This window comes from Equus caballus, chromosome 15, assembly GCF_041296265.1.
Source record: "Equus caballus isolate H_3958 breed thoroughbred chromosome 15, TB-T2T, whole genome shotgun sequence".
Lineage (NCBI taxonomy): Eukaryota > Metazoa > Chordata > Mammalia > Perissodactyla > Equidae > Equus > Equus caballus.
In genome coordinates this window covers 82,868,020-82,893,669 of record NC_091698.1, presented here as the reverse complement: position 1 = coordinate 82,893,669, position 25,650 = coordinate 82,868,020, and the positions used below count along the sequence as shown (strand labels likewise).

The 25,650-nt window shown below is 43.7% G+C and overlaps 1 protein-coding gene across 2 annotated transcripts in view; it reads right to left on the bottom strand.

Moving 5' to 3' along the window:
* The window catches only part of ALK (ALK receptor tyrosine kinase), a 655,114-nt gene that overhangs the window by 175,853 nt on the left and 453,611 nt on the right, over window positions 1–25,650 (bottom strand). For both annotated transcript variants that reach the window (XM_070235623.1, XM_070235624.1), the window contains exon 5: window positions 7,714–7,841. In XM_070235623.1, coding sequence (XP_070091724.1) covers window positions 7,714–7,841 — 128 coding nt within the window. The remainder of the gene's footprint in view (window positions 1–7,713; window positions 7,842–25,650) is intronic.

The window sequence follows — 25,650 nt, the reverse complement described above, 5'->3', positions numbered from 1 at the left end:
GATTTAAAAGAGGTGCAGGACTTTGAAAGACAGAATGGGAATGAGGAGAGGGAGAGCACTCTGCAGGGGTATAGCTAGGACAAACACCTGGGGTGGGGAGGTGTGTTTGGAGAAATGAGTGTAGATCTCAGTGGCTAGATGAAATTATAATTTTAATCTTATCTTTTAAACAGTACAGCCCACAGATAAATTATGAGCAGGAAGTTTTAGAAACAGGGAGTTAAGAAGAGGGGTGTTTGGAAATAGGGTTCATGCTCTACCTGGAGGACACAATGAGAACTGAGTGTGGACACAGACTGTGGCTACGCTTTCTCCTTGGCTTTCGCTTCCAAGCAATAGATCTCACCATTGCAGAGTTGACTCAGTCCCTTGAAGTGACTAACCTGGAGGATGGCCGCCTTGGTGCCACCTCAGGTTGGCAGTGCTGTGACTCTCATCACCCACTTGGCATTTGGTTATCATTAACACTGCAAAGTTTTGGAGGAGGCAGCAGAAGAGCCAATTTGTTTCTGTAAACAGCAGTTTCTCCTTGAGAAGGTGAGCAGGAGCAAGAGAGCAACTTGGTTTTAAAAGGCTTCAAGCCAGGTGAAGCCCAGAGAGGTCAGGTAGCTCAGGGCATCATCTATAACACACTTCTTTAGCCATCTTCTCATTTGCCCCTCCTGATTAAGGACAGTTTTGGGATAGCCACTGACATATCGTTATTCCTATTTTAAATTAAAAAAGAATCAAGGTGCCAATTCTGAGGGTGATCTTTAGTGTTCTTTCTGGACTGAAAAGTTGGCTAGTCTATGGTAAATAAGAGATGGAAAAGGGACTTCCATCCCCTGATTGAGGGTTCAGGGCTCATTCTGTGGTTTTTCTGAGAAAGGCACCTTGGCACTAGTAGGAGGATGACATCTCTATAAATGGAGCACCTATTCGACACCTCTGGTGCAAATTAAATGTATGTCCAGGGATGCCTTTTGGAGAGCAGTTTCTGTGCAGAGCAGAATGGAGATCTTAAAGCTATCACACCAAAACTCAGTCCTAAGATAGAAGCAACAAATTTACATCAATGTCAGTATGCTTTCAGTTTAGTATTTACTCAGTGAATTTCTGTCAGATGAATGAGTGAGCACATGGATGGATGGATGGATGGATGAGTCTCTCCATACAGAGTTTTCTGCTCGCAGCCCCAAGACAGAATGCCACAGTAATTTCCCTTTTACAAGCACAAATGGAGGATCCTGCTGGGGCGTTTTCTGCTTTTGGAACAGAAAATGCCCAGTTTGGGCCAGGCTGCCAGGAGCCCATGAGGTAATCCCTCATTTTACCCAGCTGGATTTTGAAGCCCACTCCAGAGGCTGATCAGTTCCACATGGCTGGCCAAAGATTAGAATCTGTTTGTTCAGCTTCTCTCATTTCCTCTTGTTCCCTCTTGGTTAAGTAGGACATCCTCCACTTCCCATCATTGTCTTTGGTGGACTAGGAGGAGACAGAGGGGACAAAGCTGGGGGATGCCACACTTTTTTCTTTTTGAGGAAAACTAGCCCTGAGCTAACATCTGCTGCCAATACTCCTCTTTTTGCTGAGGAAGATTGGCCCTGAGCTAACATCTGTGCCAATTTTCCTCTACTTTATATATGGGACATCTGCCACAGCATGGCTTGATAAGCAGTGTGTAGGTCCACACCCAGGATCAAAACCAGCGAACCCCCGGCTGCCGAAGTGGAGTGCGCGACCTTAACCGCTATACCACTGGGCCGGGCCCCAGATGCCACACATTTTTTTACTGGAAACATTCATACTAGCCCTATGCCTAGCATCTCAAAGCTAGGACTCAGAGGGATAAGAACTTGCCTCATGAAAACGGCCCATATTCAAAGTATAATAGCCTTGTGCTTAGTCCTAGCTGTTTAAAGAAGGTATGGTTATCTAACTATTTTTGGCTATCACATTTTAAGTAAGTTCAGAATCATTGGATCAAAAGCCTGGAATTAATAAGAGAGTTGAAACCAGACTGTCAGTGCTTCTCAAACTGTATTTCATGAAACTCCATTTGGAGGGGGGGTGTGAAGGGCTGTGGAGCAGGTGAATTCTGTGCCCCCCACCCTCCCTTCCCCTCGGGCAGTCCTACTTATGTAATTTTATATACTGGACTTTTATATAAGACTTTGTTAGAATTAAGGGTTCAGCCTCTAAAAACTCTTTGAAGACCATGGATCTAGTTCCAATGCCCTCATTTTAGGCTCAGAGAGGTAAAGATATCTGTGCATCTTCAACTCTTTTGAGATATGCGTTTTAAGGCATCCATGGTAGTGGGACTGCATTTGACACCTTGATTCCTCCCCTTTCCTGAGCTACAGAATTCAGTGAAATAACCCCTCCTGGGTAATGTGAGGGTTATGACACCCTCTCTGCTGAACGGGTCAGAGGAGGTAATGTGTATGAAAGGGTCTCGATAGGGTAAGGGGCTAAGAATATTTCTTATTGAGAAATCTGCTAGTGAGCTGAATGTGGCTCTGACCTGAGAAACCTCAGGCATGATTCTTGCAAGTTCATGAAAGAGAAAGGGAACTATGGTGGCCTGCAATAAAATATATTTATGCTCATACAGGAGCCATTTGCAGTTCTTTGATTTTCATGGATGGGGGCGTCCACTGTTGACCAGTGCAGTGGTACACCTAAGGTACTTTTGACCAACCCAGGCAAGGAGAAGGAAATTCTAAATTGGTTTCTTAGAAAACCTGAGAACTTGACAACCATAACGTGGAGGCAGAAATCACATTAGATTGGTCAGTAATTATTGTGTCAAAGTTCAAGGTAAATCTTGGGGTGTTTGTTCATTCAGTTTCCACATGGTGACAGAGGATCTTTAGAAGTATTAGATGCTTTCTTAGAAGGGGTTCTTTCCAGCAGTGACTTTCCACAGGTAGCAGCAGCATGTGGAGCTAAGAGCATGGATGTTGGAGCAGACGACCTCCATCCCAATATCTGCTGTGAGACTTTGGGTAAATTATTTAGGTCTCTGTGCCTTGATTTCCCCATCCATATAATGGAAGTGCTGATAATAATAATAGATACCTCATAGTCTTGTTGTAGGATTAAATGAGTTAATATATGCAACATGCATAGAACAGGCCCTGGTGCACAGAAGGTGCTAGATGGGTGCTTGCAATGATGTATATTTTTATGGCTGCTAAGAGGCACACTGATCTTTTTAAAATCCTTTTCAAGGAGCTAGTCCTTCCTGACCATCCTGACACGTGTTTTTCTATAGGCTCCTCTGAATGTGAGGGATCCTGATGAGTGTCCTGCATAATCCTATAGTTCTGCTATAGAACTAAAGCAAGGTTCTATCTGCTGAAGAAAGGTTTTTGTGAATGGGGAAAGGGTTCCCTGGGAGCCCAGGCGTGGGAGCCTCTGGGGGCTGGTATTCCTCCTGTCAGTGCTGAATATACAAACTGCTCTTTTAAGATAACAGGAAAAACTCTTCCAAGCAATTGCCACTCACTGCTACTTTTTTTGGAAGTAGAAGGCTAATAGCCCAAAGCTATTAAAGCAGGAGCAGCATTTATCAATTGATTCATTAACCAACAATCAGTCAACAAGTATTTATGTGGTGTTTCCTATGTGTTTAGCACTCTGTTCATTGTCCCCTGGAGAAATAAAACGAAATATAGGACAAAGTCTCGAACCTCAAGTTAGGGTCCCCAAATAACTAATTGGGAAATAATTATAAAACAGCTACTAAATTTAGATGTAGAGAGCAAATCTTCCAAGACAAACTTCTGTAGCTGTGAATGACATTCTGGAGGATTTGGGCCCCAAGCTGGATCTTAAGCGATCAGTCTGTGTTCAGATGGAAGGCCTGGGACCAAGCGGGCCGTTCCTGGTGTAGTGTACAGAAAACCAGTCCGACGAGAAGGGAGGAGATGTGGGAGAACAGGGGGCATAATGGTCGCGGGTTCAGTGGGGCCAGATTGTAAAGGACCTTGGAAATCAAGCAGAGACACTGGGGCTCTCCAGGCAGGATTGAGCAGTGGTGAAAGTACCAAGGCCAGAGGCAAGATAGTCCTGATGTCAGTCTCAGCTCTACCACCAACCAGCTGGGTGATCCCCAGCACATCACTTTCCTGGTCCCAGGAATGAGGGAGGTGGCTCAGTCTAGCCCCCATATTTCTGATGTGGGAGGCAATAAGAAGTTACCGAAATTGCATGAAAGTGCCACAAGGAAAGGGATCTTTGGGGAGATTTGTCTGGTAATGAGTGAAGGATGGGTAATGGTATCAGGGAGGCCAGCTGGCTACTGCCAAAGTCCAAGTATGCATTTCCAAAGGCCTGGCTAAGCCTGTTGCTGAGAAAATGAAGTCAGAAAGGCAAATTTGAGAAGCAGCAACAGTAGAATTTAGACAACAACAGACAGGATGCAAGGCAGCCACAAGTCTAGAGTCCAGGGCTCAGCCGTTTGGATGTAGTGACAAGAGGAAGAATCAAAGATAATCCTAAGATTTCTGGTAATAAATAAATCCCCAGTCTCTATGCATTCCACAAAGGTGGCAGAATGTAGTGGACAGATGCACTGGCTTGGTGGTCAGATTGACTTGGGATTGAATTTAGCTCTACCTTTCCTTAACTGAATGACCTTGGTAAGTGTTGAAAGTTCTGTGAGCTTCAGGTTCCCCATCTGTAGAATGAGGATAATAGTACCTGCCCTATAGCGTTAGTGTAAAGCTCACAGTGGTAGCACATGTAAAGGGATCAATCAGCATTTTGCCTTTGCACATGGTAAGTGCCCTGTTCAAGTTAGATTTTATTGCTTATTAACTGAGCACCTATTAAGTGTTACACACTGTGATAGGTGTTAGGATTCAGAGAGGAGAGAGGCATGGGCTCTGCCCTGATGACACCCACAGATAGGTATCATCTCCTATGTGGAAAGAATTGTCCTAATGTCTCCTGTAAGGCTTTGTGGATTAACTGAAATAACGCCTTTCTTCATGTGGGCCACAGAAAGGCTGTAGAGTTTTACAGGCGTGTTCCTCCTCATGCTCTGTCTGTGCCTGATGCATCATGGGGGGACCAAGTTGCTATCAGAAAATAGACCAGGAATCCTGCAGACCTATCTGTAACCTTGGCTGACATGTCACCAGCCCTTTTCACTCCCTCAAACATACTACTTCTCTCTCCTATCTCTTCCCCTTCATGACGTAACCAAATGGATGACCTCAGAAAACATCAATGTTCATCTACATCAAATAGGGCTTGAGTATGCCTCCAAAATAACTCCTTCTCTTTAAATACGTGAGTGTAGTTTTAGGATGCTTCTTATGCTTGCAAGTTGTCCACACCAACTGATGTGCACCTGAATTTGTTCCACTATGGGAGGGAGGGTCAGAAGTTCTCAGGGAACACTGGAACCACTTTGTTCTTCTCTGCTCTCTGCTTTACACATCCACACTGATCCCTTCACACTCTTTGGTGGCCACAGAAGCCCCAGCCAGAGAAGGAGTGCAGAGAACATCTGTTTCTCCAAGAGACCATCTGTTCTTGGAGCTGGAGTCTCTGAGGGAAGGTAGCTGGGCCATGAGAACCTTCCTAAGTCTCCTGGCCAATCCACTTTCCTTAGAGCATTAGAGGCAGACTTCTTTTCTCCCTCCTCTAAGAAAGTGTCCTGCCAGAAGAAACACTTCATGGATCATTAGAGAAAGTTAGGAGGTTAACTCTCTTGGTTTTATGATGGTAGAGAAGCAGATAAGAAACAGGTCTTTTAATCTCTGCAGCAGACTCACTGCAAATGCAACATAAGCTTCAGAGAAAGATTTTATGGGTAAATGGGAGTTGTAGGGGTAAGAGAGGAAAAATTGGCAGAACTGGTTGAGATCCTTGATTCAAAGGTACAAAATTTTTGCAGGAATATTTCTGTTAGGCCTGATATCTGGGGTTTTGTAGTCTCTTATTCCCTTCTCCTCATGTTGCTCAAGTGAGATTAGGTCAATTCTGGGAACTGATACCTTCTCCCTGTCACATTCCTGTTAACTGGCTCCATTTCAACAGATGGCCTCTTTTGGACGGTACATAGACCTTTGACATCTGTGAGGATTGATCATGTCCAGAGACATTCACAAATCCCCAAGTTCGTGAGTGCAGAAACATTTGTACAAGCTCCTGGCTTTCTCCCAAACCATATGTTTCGTGTACATTGCCTCACATCACAGGTTAACCACCTTTTCAACTTGAACTGAAGTTCAATCTATCACGTTATGATGATTTTTCTTTCTCCCACACATAAACCAGCTTTGATTAAAGGGAAAAAAAGCACTGTGTGAAAGTTCTTACAAGGTCCACAATGAATGAAGAGACACAGCAGCATAAAGTGCTGGGTGGTCAGTGGGTTCCCTACCTAAGCGAGTCCTTTTCATATACCAGCCTCCAACAGGCACAAGATTCAAGGCTGGGTCTCTACATGCAATAGATAGCTGTGTGTTATGGGCTTTCATAGTTATTTACAAGCAGTCTAAATTGAGAATTAGGTCTGGGAGTGACACAATTTCCTTCCTGTCTACACTTCATTCTTGAGCCTCTCAGACCATAGGTTCCATGGCACAGGTGAGAGCTCCCTTCCCTGTGAGCCTCTGGGCAGAGGCAGGCAGAGCAGAAGAATAGCAATAATAAAAGCAACTTCTTCCTGAAGATTTGTATAATTCAAGCCCATCTCCCATATCCTCTACACGTGAGAAACAATGTTTATAATTATGACCCTAGGTTTTCTGAAGAATCAAGGAAAGATCAGCCTCATATATCTATTGATGATCCATTTCATCCCGCTTACAATTAGACTTGAGCCAAAGTCTAAAGAAAGATAAATATAAAATATGATTTTGAAAATAGGAATAGAAGATCAAAAACTCCGTAGAGGAGGGAGAAAGAAGCTTATCAAAAAACTACACAGATATAGTTACTGTGACTGAGTATTGCATTTAGTGCAGAGTTTCATAACAACAAAGGCAAAAGGGAAAAAACCGACAAATTATTATTCAGGAGAGAGATGTCTCCTCTTAGTAATAAATCTTGAAATAAACTCACAATGTGGGATTCATGCAAAAGGAATTCAACGACACAGTGGACCATCCTCTAATGGTTTTTACAAAATAAACCAAAAATTTCACATATAACCATTTCCCATGTTGTCCCTTAACAACAGCTTAAATCAAATCATTAAAAATACTTAGTTGTTAATTTTGCCTCAGGAAAAAAAAGTAAAGTAACAATCATTATCAAATCAGTGGGGTGAAGAATGGGTAGAGATATAGGTGAAAGAAAAATGGCGGGATGTTGACAACTGTCGAAATTGGGTTGAGGGTGTATATGAGGGCTCATTGCACTGTTCTATTTACTCGTACACATTTGAAATTTTCCATAGTAAAAAAACAAAACAAAACACAGCTGAAAGCATTTTTCAGCTAGGGAAGTTAAGCTAATGTGTTACCTAACAAGGACCATATTCTATTTGATGAAGTTTTAAGTTAGGCAGATATAATGTTATACTCAATCTTTGAAGATTGATCAGCTGGGTTATGAAGCACTTGGTAATGCTCAGAATCAGCCCCAAAGAACTACAGACTTTTCTATATAAGTGTGCACATTCCCAGCTAATCATGGCGGCAAGTTATTGACACACTTAATACAACAAGCTGCCAAGGAGTGGAGGGAAAAGCCAGATTCAGATACCTTCACTGCAGTTCTTCAGGGCAAAGAAGTCCACTGCAGACAAGCTTCGGTTTCCACTGGAGATGTATTCCAGGGCCACTCGGAACGGGTTCTCTGGGCGCCCAATCCTTCCCTGCAGCACCGTCCAGCTGGTTGCATTGGAAAGCAGAGGGGAAGAACACAGAAAAACAGTGATGAGAAGCAGGCCTGACATGCAGAGAGGTCCTGCCCCTGCAGTGACTTCAGGGCCTACGTTCTTCATGGGCACCAAGAGATGGAATCCTAAGTGGCTCTAAGAATGGTGACCATGGTAGCAACACGCAAACTTTTGTTTCCTTTTTGTCCAGCTTAGAGGCCCAATAGTCACACCCGCTATAGCCACTGGTGTTTCTTTTGTCATATTCGTTTTAGGAAATTGCAGACCTTTGAACTATTTCAGTAGCTAGTCCTATAGGAAAAGAATATCTATACTTGAGAAAACCTGTCGGCAGAGTGAAAGAATTGTCTTCAAAACATTTATCAGTGTATTCATAATTATCTCTGGAAAGAATGCTTGGTTTTTGGAATTTTATCTGATCCCAAAGTCTCAGAACCCTCAGGTTTGCTGTATAGTTATTTAAGGGATGCTAACAAGGGCTACTTATTTATTGCAGGAAAATTAAAGTGCACCGAAGCATGTATTTTGGGGTAAAAGGTACCTTAGATTGACGTGGACTCTGCAAAAAGGTGCAAACAGAAGAAGACAGAAACAGGTCAAATAGTGAGCTCCGCATCCATCTATAACCAAGGACTCTGACACCGCGGGAGAACAGAGAATAAGCTAAACGAACATTTTTACACCACACCCAGGCTATTAGCCTCTTGGAATAGCCTCCCATCACTGATTGGAACATCAAATTTATTTTCCAACATGGATTCAGGTTTTATATATATATAGTTATCTTGACAATTTTCTGTGGAGAATAAAAATTACTTGGACTATTTCATAGTTTCTTTCCTTTTAAAGAAAAAACATTTTATTGATGTATAATGATGTACAGTAAATTGCATGTACTAAAAGTGTACAATCTGATGAATTGACGTGTAAGAGCTGAGGAGTTGTGATGTATGTATACACCCATGAACTCATCACAATGTTTCACATCGTCTTACCACTAGGTTGGGCTTAGGTATGGCTAAGGAATTTTGGGAAAGACTAGCTTTCTGTTTTAAGAAATTTTTAAAGCACCCTCCCCCCAACTATAAAGTGATGTTCACTATAAAAAATATTAAAAATCTAACCATTGAGAAGAGTTGGTAGAGGAAAGTAAAAGTCACCCAGAAGCTCATTATCCAGAGATAACCATGGTTAACACTTTAGTGAACAGCCTTTCAGCTACAATTCTACATAAATGAGACCACAGTACATATGCTCTCTGTGACTGCACTTTGCCACTCAATAGTATGTCAGGACACAATAAATATAGGTTACATGATCAGGTCAATGATTGTATTTTTAATGACTTCTGCATTCCTCCTGATTTTTTCTCTTTATAATCATGCTGAGGCTAATGCTGTGTATTTAAGTAAATACTGCCTTAGGATAAATTCTTAGAACCTGAGTCAAAGTGCATGTAAATTTAAAATCGGAGGCATATTGTCAATCCTCCAAGAGTGAATCAGAGGGCCCATTTGTCCGTTTACTTGCTAACAGTAGACCCGTCAAGTCTTTTCTGTCTTTGCCAACTTTCAGTGAGGAAGGCATCACCTAAGGCAATCAACGGTCTTTCAGGGGAGCACTCTTGGATGGCAGGTTTGAGTCTCCAGTCCTGCCACATTGCTCGGCATGCAGTGGGAGTCTGTTGAGTGAAGAAGGTAGTTTTGTTCCCTTTCTATGCCCTTCTGTAGTTAATTCAGATCACCGGAGCCAAGGCCTCAGCCATTTAATAAAAGTGTATTAAGTTTCCCCACAATAGATGCTGTAGAAGGGATTATTGCTGTTGTAAAGTTTGTTCTCTGTTACTGTACCCAGCAGGATTTCTATCCAAAATAAAACCAGTGCAACTGAATAAGGAAAAGGAGGGCTTTCAGTTTAAATGTGGGACTGTCAAAGAAATATTTGAAAAGAAAATGTAAACGAGGGGTTCTTAAGGAAACAAACAAACAAAGAGAGCAGAATTTTTGTTGTTCTTCTGAAAAATAAAGGACCCTATTTTTGAGAAAGATCGTGGTGAAAGGCATGACTATTCATATTCTGCCAAAATTGTAGCTCTCCGCTCCGAGGAATGACGGATTTTAATTCCAGGTACACAGTGGCCCTTGACAATGATTTCCATTTCTATATTGGCACTAGCCCTCTGGATAAATGTGTCAAGAGTTTTAGGAATTAGTTTCTGAGTTACTGATGCAATAACTTTTGTCTGAAATTCTCTGGCCTCCCATAGTTTACTGCTGCAACTTTAATAACTTTCAGAGCAGTCGCCAAACATGTATTTTATAACCAGGGAAGCTGAGACTAGAAAAGGGCAAGCCTATTCCTAGGGTCAGATTTGTTTAAGAGACAGCCAAAATCCTCATGAAAAACAAATCCAAGCTCTCTTTTCTGTCCGCCTCCATTTTCTTTGCTTACATCCTAGTGGTCACGAAACTCGCTCATTAGGGTCCTGTTTTCCTCTTTGGCTGGTGACAACTCTACTAGTGCTTGAAAAGCAGAAGGTTATGTTCCAGCTTAGAGCCTCCGAGAAACAAAGAAACAAAAGTGCAGCTGTATCCATGTGCTGGGGATTTGTGGCCATCTTAGCACTGGTGCTTCCATCAATCAATTTGACAGTGTGGGGAGTCCATCTGGGCTTCGAGAAGCCAGAAGGTCTGTATGGACAGCCTGTCACCATCCATTATCTTCCAGGTGTCTCTCTGGAGCTCTCCACTTTGAGTTCTGGCTCTGCCCCTCATCTGCCTGATGACTTTGAACAGGGTACTTTACTCAACCAGAAAAAGTATCTCCAACTTTGTGTGAATTTGCTGAGGAAAAAAAACCTGACCACACACTTTTGCTGAGTAGCTACATCATAATGAATTCATTAGAGTCCATCAGAAAAGGCAGGAGGGCTGGCTTGTGAATATCAAGGTCCATTTCTGACCTGGAGGCTGGAAGTGGTATGTACAAAGGCCACTCATTTGGGAGCTGAGTCTCAGATTCTGGTCCTGGATTTGCATGGGTTAGGGTAAGTACCTGCACCTCCTTGAGATTTAGTTTCTTTCATTAGCAAAATGTGGGCATTGAATTTAAGTTCTCCAAGGTCCCTTGGTGATCTGATGCCTATACTTTTCTAGCAGATTGCAGGAGTTCCAGCGACAAAACACTTTATGAAACCCCTGAAAGCTGCAATGGACAAATAATGTTCTACAGAAGATGGAAGAAGAGTAATTAGTCAAAAAAATCACAGATTTATTCCTGCAAAGAGACTCAGTTCCACCCATCAGAGAAATGGAGAGACTTGCCCAAGGGCACACGTTTGGTCATCTGCAGACCTAAGATTAAAATCAAGTATATTATTGCTCCCAGATTGCAAGAAGAGACAATGCAATCTCTGGATCAGTCTGTGTATCCAGTCATTTTTCATATCACTAGAATCACAGAGATAGAAAAGGATACGTCTATGTAGCATTGCTAGGGGGATCACCAGTCTGGATTCTGAGGATAGACAGGCCAGCCAGACAGCAAAACATGGACATTGTCAGGAAATGCACACACAGAACCCAAAATTATAAGAAGCTCTGACATGGAAACAAAAACAATTTCTAAGGCTCCCATCACTCCATACCAGGTTAGTCTCTACATGTTTAAAGGAAACTATCTGGCATGTTTGATGTGAGGCAAGCTGCTGATGACATTGAAGGTTTGGCAGCCGTCTCAAGAGGATGAAGGCACCAAGTTATTTTAAGCCCAGAATGAAGGGGTACTTTTTGGCAGCACCTGATGGCCACGGATGGCAGTTGACAAGACAGAAGAATGTGCATTACCTTGCTTCTGTGTGACATTCCAATAGGCATAATGTTGATGTAGGGCTGGCTCACAAAAGTGAGCCCTCAAACTCTATATGCTATTCGATGGAATGCCTTCCTGAGATGGTTTTAGTTGTCACAATATCATGAGGCCTAGACTGCGTTCTCAGCCCCACCACTTACTAGCTAAGAGACCTTAGGCAAGTGATTTAATTTCTCTAATCTTTGGTTTCCTTATTTGTAAGATGGAAGTCATAATGCCTAGCTTGCTGGATACTTGTGAGAATTTGTGAGAAGGATGTATGCAAAGGAACATTCTTATTGGGGGCTCAGTAAGAGGGAACTATACTTACAGAAGACCACAGCTTTCTTCATGAAATGGCAGTGGTCCATGAAACTATCTGCATCTCAACTCATTTGTGAGATTCAAGAGGGAAAGGAATGTAGGTAAAAGAAGGTAGGAAAGGTATTTGCAAGTTACGAATAGCAGCTGCCTTATTTATTTAAACCAAAAAAAAAAAAAATCTTAGTTAAGTGAATCTTCACATGTTAAGAACAATCCCCCCCCCCCCAAAAAGAACAATCCCAAGAAATTATGTTGAAACACTCCTACAACAAAATATGTTAGGATTAGATTATGACAGCAGATCAACATTCTGCTCAAAACCCTCCAAAGTATCCCATCTCACTTATAGTACAGGCCTCTTATTTACTGTTGCATCTTCCTGTAGCATGTGAAAAGATGTCTTGTGTCTGAATCTTGGTTAGAATTTGTCAAATTGAATTCCATTTCTTAAGGATTTATTGGTGTGTTGTTTCACACCAGGTAAAGTATTAAATACTCTGGGGATCCTAAGTGTTTAGGATTTAGCTTTGCACTCAAGGAGCTTACAGATTAGTGAGAAGGAGTAGAAGCATGTACCAAAATTTACAGTAAAATGCAGATAGAAGAGAATAAGTGAGTGGCATAGGCACTCTATACTCTTGAAGCATAGAGGGCAAAGTGTTGTCTCTGTTTGGCTGATCAAGAGAGGTGTAACTTGAGGATGGGTTATGAAGAGAGGGTAGGAGTTGGGAAAACAACAAGGCAGAAAGAGAGGTTGGCATGAGCACATGAGCAGAGGCCATACAGTCTGCGTTCTGAGAACAGGTGGTCCAGTCTGACAGCAGTCAATGTTTTTCATTGGCCTCTATAGGAAGTAGGTCCCCTGTGTCTTACCCGCTCCCCACCTTAAAGCCAGAATGGTGGATCATTCATCATTGCATCTCCAGGGCCTGGTACATCATAGATGCTCAACACACATTTGTTAAATGAGAGAACAAATGCACAAACAGATTCTGTTAAATCAGATAAGATTCTGACATTCTTGGCCAAAATGTATATTGTAGGGGAGCTGAGTTAATCTGAAAGTTCATGTCAGTTCATTATTGTTAGCTGTCATCCATTCAAGTAATTCATGCCCTTCCTGTTAAGAGGAGCCTAAGGATTGGGGAAGTTTGGGGGTTGGTTCATCACACAGCTCTTGGCTCCTGATTTGCCAACAATCCCCCTCTTTAAAGGGGCAGGGCCATAGGAAGCAGCCATCAAATCAGCTCTTGTTCATGTACCTAGAGCCCAAAGAAGGGATCAGAGACTTACTATAATTGAGACGTGGAGGTGACCTGAGTGCTCAACGAGAAGGGGTCCCATCTGATGCATGAATGTTCTCTACAATGCAGGTCAGTCCTGAACCAAGTCAATATGAATATTAGTAGCTGTAACAACACTAATAATATGACCAACAACAATAGTTAACATTATTGAAGGCCTACTGTATATTCTGCTCCTAGTTTAGTTTTCAACCAAGGTTTTATTTTATTTTATTTTTGGTGAGGAAGATCGGCCCTGTACCAATCTTCTTCTATTTTGTATGTGGGTGACCACCACCACATGGCTTTATAAGTGGTGTAGGTCCATGCCTGGGATCCAAACACGTGAACCCTGGGCCACTGAAGCAGAGCATGAAAACTTCACAACTATGCCACTGGGCTGGCGCCTCCATAGTCTTTATGAACACCATCTTAAATTGCCCTTTTAAGTTTCTTGAGATTAGAAACCGCGTCCTCTTGAGGCTTTGTTTCAACTTCTGGCCTTGGAACATGGTAGGGGACGTGAAGCTAAAAGATGTGGCCATTCTCACGCTCTGTAGTGGTCTCCAGACCCAAGTCATTCAGGTAGTGACTAACCCCCTTGCCAGTACAGCCAAACTCATGGGTTATATTAAGGATTATGGAAACCACAGAAATTAGACAACTAGCTGTGTCCCTTTCATGTAGAGCTCAGTCACATGATTATTATTATTACTGAGCTTAATGTTACTGAGCACGACCCTGTTAAGGTTCAGGCCACACAGCTGACATTCCCCCACATCTCCCTTTGTTAAGACTCTCTCTTGACAAGTGTCTGGACGTGGGTGTGAAGCTTCGTTAGAAACAAGGAACTGAGCCTGTGGGAGCCCACCTAGATCAATACAAGAAAAAAAAAAGCCACTTGTACTTCCCTCCCAAATCTTATCCTAAAGGAAAAAAACACACATAACTTTTAAGTTTTCCTTACAATATACCTTGTAGTAAGTCTTCAGCAAATATAAACCATTCAGCACTATTTTTTATCATTTCCATTAAATCAGCCTGCATTTAAAGCATTTTTATGAGAGATAGCAGGGAAAAAAACGCCAGATCAATGTAAATTTTAGTGCGAAGTCCTTTGTTGCTAGTTAATTTTCTGTAATAATGATAACACTTGATGTGTGACATGGGGTCTTTTATCCATGTAGCCGTGGCTTTGTTGTTCCTTTGCCCTTCACAATTTCCCAGAAGTTAGATGCATGTGCCCTGGAGAGGATCAAGTCTGGATGAAAATGAGGTTTCAGGTGGATCCAGGATGTGGCTCCCAGCAGCTTGTGGTGGAAAAGAGCTAGAGGCTGAGCGTGGCCTGTCGCTCTGCTAGAGAGACACTGGGCACAAAGGGCATGCTGAGATAGGGAAGGGCTCAGTGGGGCCACTGGTGGACCAGTTGAGACCTTAGCATTGGCAGCTGGAAAGCAGTTTTGGTTTTCATCACAGATGCTGTACGGGTGATGGAGACCTGGAAGGCTGCCCAGCTTTCCCAGAGTGGGGCTAAGAAAATATTCCCAGACTGCACATCTCCTAATTACTCTCTTATGCTTATTGTGCAAAGAAAAAATGAATGGTCTTGGGCTCCTTTTCCTGGTCTCTCTTTAGCTTCTCCTAATTGTACCTCCTTCCTTCCTTCACTCTCTCCCTTCCTTTTTCCCTTCCTTCCTTCAAGAGAAATATATTAAGAGAACAAAACTGGGAGCCAGATCTCCTGCTTTATAATCTCAATTCTGCCTCTTACTGCCTGTGACCTCTGGCCAGCCTACCTAACCTAACCTCTCTGTGCCAGAGTTCCATCATTAAGAAGCGGGGATAATAGTAGAAACTTACAGGGGTGCTGTGAAGATCCCATGGCTTAAGATGTGTAAAGCACTTAGCTAACACTCAATAGCATTACTATTACAGTTATTATTGTTAGTATTTCTTTTCTCTCCTAAACCCAGTGTGGCAGGAATGACCTTACAAGAAGGTGAAATAGGAACTGACCATGTGGTGGGATTTCAGGGACTTGGGGAGAACCTCCCACCTCAGACATCAAGATTTTCAGATCTCCTTTCACTCCCCAATGAGGAGATGAAGAGACGAGTGCACAAATGCAGATAACCCGGGGAACAGTGTGCCAGGCATTTGATACACATTTTATGTGTTTGTATGTGTGTTTATTTATGTTCTGCCTCATTCCAGAAAGGATTTAAGGCAGCTATTTTACTTTATCTCATTTAATATTCACAATAAATGCATGAGACAGATATTATCACCCCCATTTTATAAGCTAAAAAATTGAGGCTCAGAGAGCTTACATAATTTGCTCATGTAGTAAATGGTAAGAGGCGATATGAACCCAAGACTATTTATCTTCAAAACTCTTGCACTTTCTACTATATTGCACATAGATTTAAATTTATATGAAATGTAAATGATTAGTTTTTTAAAAAAGCTTTTTGGTGAGTTGGGGTGGCTAGTATTTGAAGAACAGCAGTGCTCAGGAAAGCATGTATCCGAGAAATATTTTGGCTTCTTCCCAGTGTTGCCCTAGGCCATCCTATTCCTTCTCTACTCAACTTCCACATCATCATAACCAGATTGGAATACACAGGCTTGTGGGAGGCAGACATCCAGCCTAGTCTCCGGCTGAGATTTTCTTCTTCAGTCTACATACCAGGCCAGGAAGCAGGAGACTGAGAGTCCACCTCTGCAGACCTAGCCCCCATTCACTGCGGGGTGGGGGGGGAGTAGACTGATCATAGCCACAGTTGTAGGGAAAAATAATAGCAGAAGAAGTGTTCTTAATTGGCCTCCATGTGACCAATTTGCTTGCTGGATTAGCACAGTCTCTACATTTTACATTCAGTGGAACACCCTGTGCCCTCTAAATGCTCAAGGTTACTGAATTTTCAAGGTTACTCTCTAGTACTCCTACACATTCTGCTCCTATCACTTGAGTTATACACCCACTGAGAGTCAGTTACACTGTTCCCAGGCCTGTTTATGCCACTTGTACTCATTAAATTGGTGCAACATGAGCAAGAAAAATTTGAATTACTTTGTAAAGACTAGTAGTGACACATCACTATAAATAATTGCTGTTTAATTAGGCGTGAATGGGGCAACAAAAAGTATTGGGGGGGAAATCTTAAAAATCTAGAAAGCCTTTAGATCAGTTCACGTTTTCTCCCCCCCCAATTTTATTTATTTATTTATTTTTAATTGCAGTAAGATTGGGTTATAAAATTATATAGCTTTGGGATGTACATCATAATATATTTCGAATTCTGTGTAGATTGCATCATGTTCACCACCCAAAAACTAATTATAGTCCATCTCCTCACATGTGAGCCTAATCACCCCTTTTGCCCTCTCCCCCTTCCCCCATGGTAACCACCAATCCATTCTCTGTTGCTATGTGTTTGTTTGTTGTTGTTTTTATCTTCTATTTATGAGAGATCATACGGTATTTGACTTTCTCCCTCTGACTTATGTCACTCAGTATAATACCCTCAAGGTCCATCCATGTTGTCACAAATGGCCGGATTTCATCATTTCTTATGGCTGAGCAGTATTCCATTGTGTACAAATACCACATCTTCTTTATCCATTCGTCCCTTGATGGGCACCTAGGTTGCTTCCAAGTCTTGGCTATTGTGTATAATGCTGCAATGAACATAGAGGTGCAAGTATCTTTATGCTTTTGCGTTTTCAAGTTCTTTGGATAAATACCCAGCAGTGGGATAGCTGGATCATATCGTAGATCGATTCCTAATTTTCTGAGGATAATCCATACTGCTTTCCACAAGTTTTTAAAAATTATTTCTATTTTAGAGAAACTGAAACTGGAAATTACAGATGTGGCATCATGGTGTCATGAATGTGATTTATGCAGAAAGACAACACAGAACTCCACTCAACACACCCATACTGGAAGCAAAGGCCTGGGTTCTACATCAAGAGGTTGGTGAATTAGCATACATTTAGAAGTTGCAGTTAAAATAAAATGTTTAGGGATGTAAGTTGATTCCCCAGCAACTATTGGTCCCAAGCTTATTGTCTAAGAGGGCTTCTTCTTTGCTCCTTTGTATAAAGAAATACACAGAAGATTCACTAGTATTTTTTCTTCTTTTTAAAGGAAGGAATACTGATTATCCAGGCAAAAAAATCAAGTGAGAGGAAACTTCTTCAAATCAAGAGTAGCGAGCGTGAGAATCCTGAAGTCCCTCATTCAGTTTCTCTGAATTTTGGATTAGGTTCCACGCAAACCACCACTTCCTCCAGCATCTGCTGAACATCCCTCATCAGGGACTGTGGGGAGGGACCCAGCTGGATTCTGGACAGGGGAAGGGAGAGAAGAGAGAGTTTGGCTGGTGCTGGCGTTCCAGAAATCATTTAAAATGATAGAAGGGAGCACAAGAAGGGATCTTAGCAGGGTTCCTCACTCCACAGATCTGTCCGACAATCTCTCCGGCAGGGAAGGAGGTGGACATTCTTTGATGAGAGTCCCAGGTGATCATTTTGCCTTTTGAACTCTCTCTGTAAGGAGATTTGGGCACATCACCCACCAGCAGCCAGTGGGAATCTGGAATCTGGTTTCTGAACTCTTTTCCTTCCAACAATTTTTAGCACCATCTGTTCTTTTCAAATACAATCTTTTCTTTCAAGCCAACTCAATGCAGTTAGTTCTTTTGTTTTTGTTTTTTTAAAATACATCCTCTCCAGGGGGAAGGATAAAGACAACATTGAAACCTGAAATGTTGCTGTTCCTGTAGGATTCCTCCTTCAGCTCAGTCTGCCTCCAGCTTAAGCCCTGAGTCCTGAGTGGTGCTGGGGTTGGGGCTGTCATCCTGCGCCCCCCGCCTCAATGCCCAGGATTTCCCAGACCTGGGAGCAGTCCTCCCTGCCCATGCTCAAATGACAGCCAGTCGCCCATCCTGCTCTCTAGAGAGCCAGCCTAAATACCATTTAATGTGCTAGCGTATTGATTGGTTCAATACGAACGCAAGCCTCTGCACCAAGCAAAATGCTGACACCCAAGCTCAGAGGCTCCATTTCAGGAATAAATTTCTGGCCAAGTTGAGCCACTGTGCTGAAACTTTATATGGTAGGGTAGACCTGGCCATAAACTGTGGCCCTGTAAGCAAATTCTGGGGCTGGGATAGTGATCACCTGGAAAAGGCTGGAGGGGCCTGGTGAGGGGGAGTCAGGACAGCCCACAGTCTAGTCCCCACTGGAAATGACCTCCCATTCCGCACACTGCTCCCGCCCTGCCCCTTTGCTGGGTGGCCATCCAGGGATGTGGAAGTAGTTGCCAGAGGCATGGCTGGTCCATGTTCTGAGCTCCTTGGTGCAGAGGGGCTCACTGGCCTGCTACAGTGCCTATAGTGTACTGTGGCAAGTATCACAGATGATGATGTTACTGTGGGGTTGAAAGATGTAAGATGGGCACGAATCTTAGAAATCACCATGTTTAATCCTCTAACATGGCAGAGAAGGACTGAGGTCTGGGGACATACCCACCTCCACTCTGCAGACAGAGGAGGGTTCCATTCTATACCTTGTGTCCAGAATAATCCCTTTAAAACTCAAACATGACCAGGCTCTCCAATGCCCTCAGGACCTCCAATGCCTCTGGTCCTGACCGTGCCTCAGGATATGTTCTTTCCTGCCCCGTGCATGTGCTCAGCGTGTTCCCTGTACCCGGAATCCCTTTTCTACTTTTTCTCCCTTGGGCTGTTCTTCGCTGATCAGATCAAGACTCAGCTTGGTGTCCTTCAGGAATCCAACTCCCAGGTTGGACCGGGTAACTGGTACAGGGGAACAAGGGTAAGACACGCCTAACTCTGCCTGAGGAATTTTTAGGAAAGCTTCTTGGAGGAGGTGACTTTGATTATTATTGGCTGGCCTCCTCTGGGTCTAGAAGAGAAGGGCAGAAAGGCTACTGTTACGTATTGAATCGCCTCCCCTGCAAAAGATACGTTGAAGTCATAACTCCCAGTGTCTCAAAACTTGACCTTATTTGGAAATAGTGTCTTTATAAAGGTAATCAAGATAAAAATGGGATCGTTAGGGTGGGCCAGAGTCCAGTGTGACTATATCCTTATAATAAGGGGAAATTTGGACATAGAGACAGATACATGTACAGGGATTAGGCCATGTGAAGATGAAGGCAAAGATTTGGGGTGATGCATCTACAAACCAAGGAATTGCAAAGATTGCCGACAAACTACCAAAAGCTAGGAGAGAAGCGTGGGACCGATTCTTCCTCACAGCCCTCAGAAGGAACCAACTCTGCTGACACCTGAGCTTGGATGTCTAGCCTCCAGAACGGTTGTTTAAGCCAACCAGCTTGTGGTAGTTTGTTATGGTAGCCCTAGAAAACTAATATAGGTGGATAGTTCAAAACTGTCCTCACCAAGTAGAGAAACAAACTTTAAAATATTTTTACCGACTGTGGACGAACAGCATCATTTTTCTGTGTGATGACCAGCCTGTGGACAGACAGCCCACAGGCGAATGAGAAAACAACTCAGTTCTCACAAGGAAGCCCCATTTTCTTTGGGGCCAGAAAGAGCACAGGACATTTTCCTCCACATTTACCTCTGCCTTCTGGATGAATAATATCACCTTCACCTTCAGGGAGGCCCCACTGTAGAAGGATATGAGGAAGTGCTTGCTAATAACCCAGGAATCATGGGCCCATTAGATTCGCCCGGGTAATCTCAGACCTTTAAGTCATGCTTGAGGAAACTAATGGAATTTGGACTTCAGGCTTCCACTGTGTCAGCCATGTGGGAGCTTTCCAGAACATAGCAGACAGAACCGCTTGAGAGACCCTGAGATTTTGCCAATGGTGTGTTCACCTGGGAGCCAAATTCTGGGCTGGAATTTCTACCAATAATTTTCAAACGATATTAGAGGGTCAGCTCAAAATAGAGACCTGATACTTTTAAAGGATGCTGGGTGTGGGCTAGAAACAGAGACACATGGGGAGACGGAAGCTTTGGGCTGGGGTCAGGATGGGTAGGGATGCCCAGGCATGGGCCAGCCTTTCCTCTCCTCTCCTGATTCCTCTTGTTCTTGGAATATTTAGAATAAGAAAGCCCTGAACACTCAGAATCCTTCGGCACTGGCCCTGGCCCTGGTCACTGGAAGTTGCACTTTTCTGGGAAGGCAGGCTCCTGGCTTTGGGCTGGTTCAATGCTCAGTGATACATTTAGTTAATAATCACCTAGAAATCAGTCACCTATAAGACAAGAATAGCCCATCTTCCTTCACCCGCCTCCTAAGAGATGTATCAAAAGAAAGGGCTGCCTTGATATCCACTGTATTGTGTCACCATAGCCACTGGTGAGCCTTTCTGTTAAAACTAAACCAAAGAGTCAATAAGAACTGACTCCTGGGGATGAGGCTGTAAAACCCATCTCTTTGCTCAGGCCTTTTACTGATAGATCATGGAAGCTGGAGTCTACCCAGTTGTTTGGCATGTTTCTAATGGAGCCAAGAGGCCAAGAGGGAGAGCAGAAGCTCTCTTTCCTTCTCAGTCCACAGCATCCTCAAAGGACAGAGGGCTGCAGGAATGGACTGTGACAAAGGCTGGGAAGACAGAGTCCAGCACATAAGCCTCTGGCTCTTGCAAGTTCTATAGGTGGTTCCAAAGCTCTGCCAATTGCTCAGAGAAGGTTCAGAGACACCACTCACAACAGCCCAAGTCTTTGATTCAAGAGGCCGGTGGCCTCTACACCAAACAGGTGGTGAACACTTATATCTGGCTTTTCAGGCTCATAGAGTAGGGGTTATGTGGCAGGTGCTGCTGTGGGTGGATCCTGAAAGATGTGGAAGGGATCTGTGGTCTGCTAGTGTCTTTGGCTTTGGCAACCTGACAGTGGTGTCATCCAAGCAATGATGGAAATAAATGTTATACTGCTATTAGATTATTATAATTATTATAATGTCTATAATGCTGTGCCAGACACTTTGAAGGAACTCTTCAGAGCTACCTCACTTAATCCTCTTAGGAGCTGTAAGAGGGAGGAGTTGTTGCCCCCTTGTACAGATGAGAAAACTGAGATTCCAGTAGGTCAATTATCTTGTTCTTGATTTGGTAAGTAACAGCTGAGATTCAAACCCAGGTCTGTCAAACTCCATGTCCACAGCTGTCTCTACATGCCCCAGCTTCCCACAGAGGCAGGATGCAACTTGGGCTGCTGGAGGAGATGGGAGAGGATGGCCTCAGACACTCAGAGATCCCACAACTTCAGAGCTGAGAGGAATTCCAGAGATGGTTGAGACAGTTTCTTGAGGGCCCACTGTGTGCAGAGTACAGTACTTACTCTGTGTATCAAGAGATTTAAACCTGAGAAGAGCTCAGGGTGAAGATGGATGGACTCTCAGTCCAGAATATTCAGGTTCACTGAGTGAGTGCTCCTTGGGACAGCCATGGGACTTCTGCCTCAGTACACTGGCTCCCAGCTGAGGGGGCTCCATGTTTCCACACACACCATCTCATCTGATTCTTATAGCCACCCGGGAGACAAGCACGCAGGTGCTCTTATCCCCTTTGTCACTCAGCCAGGTAATGAGGAATGAAGGGTTACGGGGGTTGCTCAGAGGACTAGTTGGAAGTGCTAGAGCTTGGTTTTGTGATTCCAAGGCTGCTGTTCACCTATCCATCCTCTGAAGACACTTGGAGATGGGAAGGGCCTCAATGTGTGGGATTGGCCACCATGTTGTCTGCCTGGTGCTGGTACATGTGGAGCCTGATTGAAGATGTTCTTCTGTTTCTAGAGCCATCCCCTAGCAGGGGCATGAGAAGTGTGTGTGAAGGGGGAACCTCTGACAAATCTGAGTTGGGAGTCTCCTCCTTCCTCATATTTTTACCTGGGTGAAAATAAACATCAGTTCTTGTAGGGCAGGGATAATGCATGACTCTTCCCATTTCACAGGTGAGAAAACTGAGGCATGGAAAGCAGAAGGAAATGTAACCCAATTTTTTAGATAGGAAAAGAGCACAGACACTAGGTTCCTAGGGCCAGCATCTGGTGCCTAATCCTTGTAGTCTCTCCATGAACTGAGTAAAGGTAACTGCAGGGCCTTTCATCCTCATCTATGACTTGGCTCTGTGTATGTTTGTGGGTATGTGCCTGTGCATGGGCCAGGGGCTGGAGCCCCATGTTGAATTAAATCAAATGTCACTAAATCCTTTAGCATCAAGTACATCATCTAATTTTAAAGATTTTATGACTTATTTTCCTCCATTATAAAAATCTTTAGGGCATGCACATGTACTCCTGTCCATCTGATATTAAAAACTAGTAAAACTTACTATCTTATTTTTAAATAAGTAATACATATAAGCAGCTATGTTAGTAGTACCTCCCATGAATCATCTGGCATGCCCATGGGGTGACACTCCATCTGGAGATGCACTGGCTCAGCCTAGTGCCATGTTAGAAGATCAACACTCTTACGTGATGAAGGCTCTTCTTGCTTTGGTCCAGCCATTAATCGTCTTCTAAAGGACCATTCTTGCCAGTGCAGGCAGTCCCTGTGCAGCCTGTGAAGTCCTGCTGACAGAGGGCCTGGGGGCACCTCCTCACCAAGGTCGTGGAGTGTCATTCTCTCTTGGCTGCCTCTACCCAGGGACAGGACTTAGGACATCAGTGTATGAGGCTTGAGTCCTGGTTTTTCTCTTTTTCTCCCAAGCCTCCTTGGTGAATTCTGCTTTCCCTACCTGAGCTCTGTCCCCTACCCAGCCCACTATCTCCCAATAGAAGCAACTGTTTGTGCCCATAATTAAACCTTCTTTCAGTAATTGGTGACTCTGGATACAGAGTTACTCATTTCTCCCATACAAATTGCTGTCACTAGATATAAAGCACTAAATGACATCTCAGAGGTGGCTCTGCTAGCTATTCCCACCCCTAGCATTCTGTCTTAGCCCTGTTCACTACATTCTGAACCTGTTGGGTCTTTGAGAACAGGGTAAGAGCTTGCTGTCACTGCAGCTCTTCTCTCCTCTCTGTGACCTGGCTGCCTTTGCAGGCTGTTGCTGCTCTGGTGTCCTCATTCTGTCCTTGGTGCTGGGGGGTTCCTTTCCAATACTGCACAACCCCTTAGACAGCATCTGCTTTTACAGAAAGCATCCCAGGGCTCTCTAGGGCTCAATTAAAGGACCTCTCCCCTCCCTGACCCTCTCACTTGACTCCTCAAGTCATATTCCTTTAAGCTATTTCCCATGGAAGGATTCCCAACATGCGTTTGCATGTTCTCAAAATTGTACAGCTTTCACAACAAGCATGGCGAACATGCGCATCCTAACACATTAATTTCTTACTTCCTATTGGGGATTGGCAGGCAGGGGTGGATGGGGGCCTTCCAGTCATGTGGAGATTCACAAGGAATCTCCTTGTGAAGACAGATTCCCTTCCTAAGAGCCCCCAGGCTCCTTGGTGGGACTGCTTGGTAGACCTGGTATCTTCAAACCGGACTCGTGGCTAAAGCCTCACATGTGGGCCTCCAAAAGGAGGTGACACAAGTAGAGTATTCAGATGGGCCAAATCCCGGGGGCCACTGTGTGGAAATAATTGAAGTCCTTTAACAGAGGTGTCTAAGAGAGCGATTAAAAGAGAATTGCAATTATCGAGCCCAGAGGTAAAATTTCAGAACTGGCCCATAAATCTTGATCTGACATGAAATTTAAAACTCCCCAATGGTCTCCAATGCCATATTAAATGGGTTTAATACTAAGAAGTAGAAATAATGAATGATAATCAGGGAATTGTTTCTGGGAGTCGGGGCAGCTCTGAGAGACGGGCTGGCAGGGAACCGCAGGTTCGTGTTTGGTTGTGTTTTATATCCCTTGCTTCACAAGAAATCAGCGAAGGACGGGAAGGCGGGCAGGCAGAGGGGTGTTGAGTGAAAACCTGGCAGAGCCGCTCCCTAGTGAACTCCAGCTCAAGCTCCGCTGAAAGCCACAGGTGCAAGGGGCCCTTGCCTGCCATGCAGCTGCTCTGGGCCAGACTTTGCAGGGAGCAGATGCCGGGTGAGGGGTTGGTGGGAGCTGGCCTGGAGAGGCAGCATGGTGCCAAAAAGCGGGCTGGATTGAGAGTTTGGAGACCCTGGTTTAAGATTCAGCTTCTTCACTGGCTAGGGAGCTTTGGGCAAGTCACTTCACCTTTCTGGTCACTGTTCCTCTACTTTATCAACTTCCCCACAGGACTGCTGGGATGATTAAATGACAGAATGAACAGGAAAGTGCTTTGCAAATATATGCTATAATAGGTTTCCATTGTTTTGGTTTCTGGTATTCACCTCAGTGTGATCATTCTCCTCTCTACTTATTTTAAGTTTGTTCCCTTAAAATTTTCCAACAAAAATACAGCTAGGTGACTCCTAAAGCTCCCTTCATCTCCTGGAAACTAGGATGATGGCAGTACCTTGCACTGGTTTGGTCAATGCAGGGAATGCTAAGGACACCCTCCCTGGGATTTGGGCTCTGCGCCTGCAGCCTCTTAGAGCACTGGCTTCTCAAGAAGCTGCGGCACACTATGGCTGTATGTTAACTAGTGATCAACAGCAATCCACCCCCCTCCTCACCCCTCCCTAGGTTACTCCTAATCCTTTTCCCACAAACTGTTTCCAAACCAGATTTCCCAGATCCTACAGGTTGTGGCTCACAGCAGCAGATTGTTTTCAACCTTAGTGCAGGACCATGACATTTCCTGCAGCAAATTTTAACTGGCTTGGTTTCTAGAATTTAGATTCTGTCATCTGTGGTATTAGCTCTCCTACCAAGCTTGGAGTCATCAGCAGACGAGGCCTCCTATGAAATGAGATAATGAACATACAGCTTCTAGCATGTGGCCAGAATGTAGTAGGTCTGAACAAATGTTAGAGTCCCTCTCTGCTACCACCTCAGTCATACATTAAAAACACAGAAGAGCCTAAAGTGAAGGCAAAATCCTTCATCACTTTTATCAGAGAGCCCTCCAGAAGAACAAGGTTCACTCACTATGCCTCTTTGGATGAAAGTGTTCCATTTGCAGCAGACCCACTCACCAGAACATCAAGGAAAACATTGTCATATGTGTTGCTTAAATAAAGATCTTCCGTGTCTGTCACATTCCTTATCCTACTAACCTCATGACTCTTCTGAAGAAGCTGTTTTCCAGGACTGGTTTTAGGTGAGCACGTGCTGCATTCTTTTCTAAAAGTGCCAAATCCACTTCAGCAATTTGTTTAGAATCTGACTAGGGTTAATACTTTTAAATTTGAAACTTTTTTTGATTGACTCCTGAAATAAACAGAATCCTAAAAATATAGGAT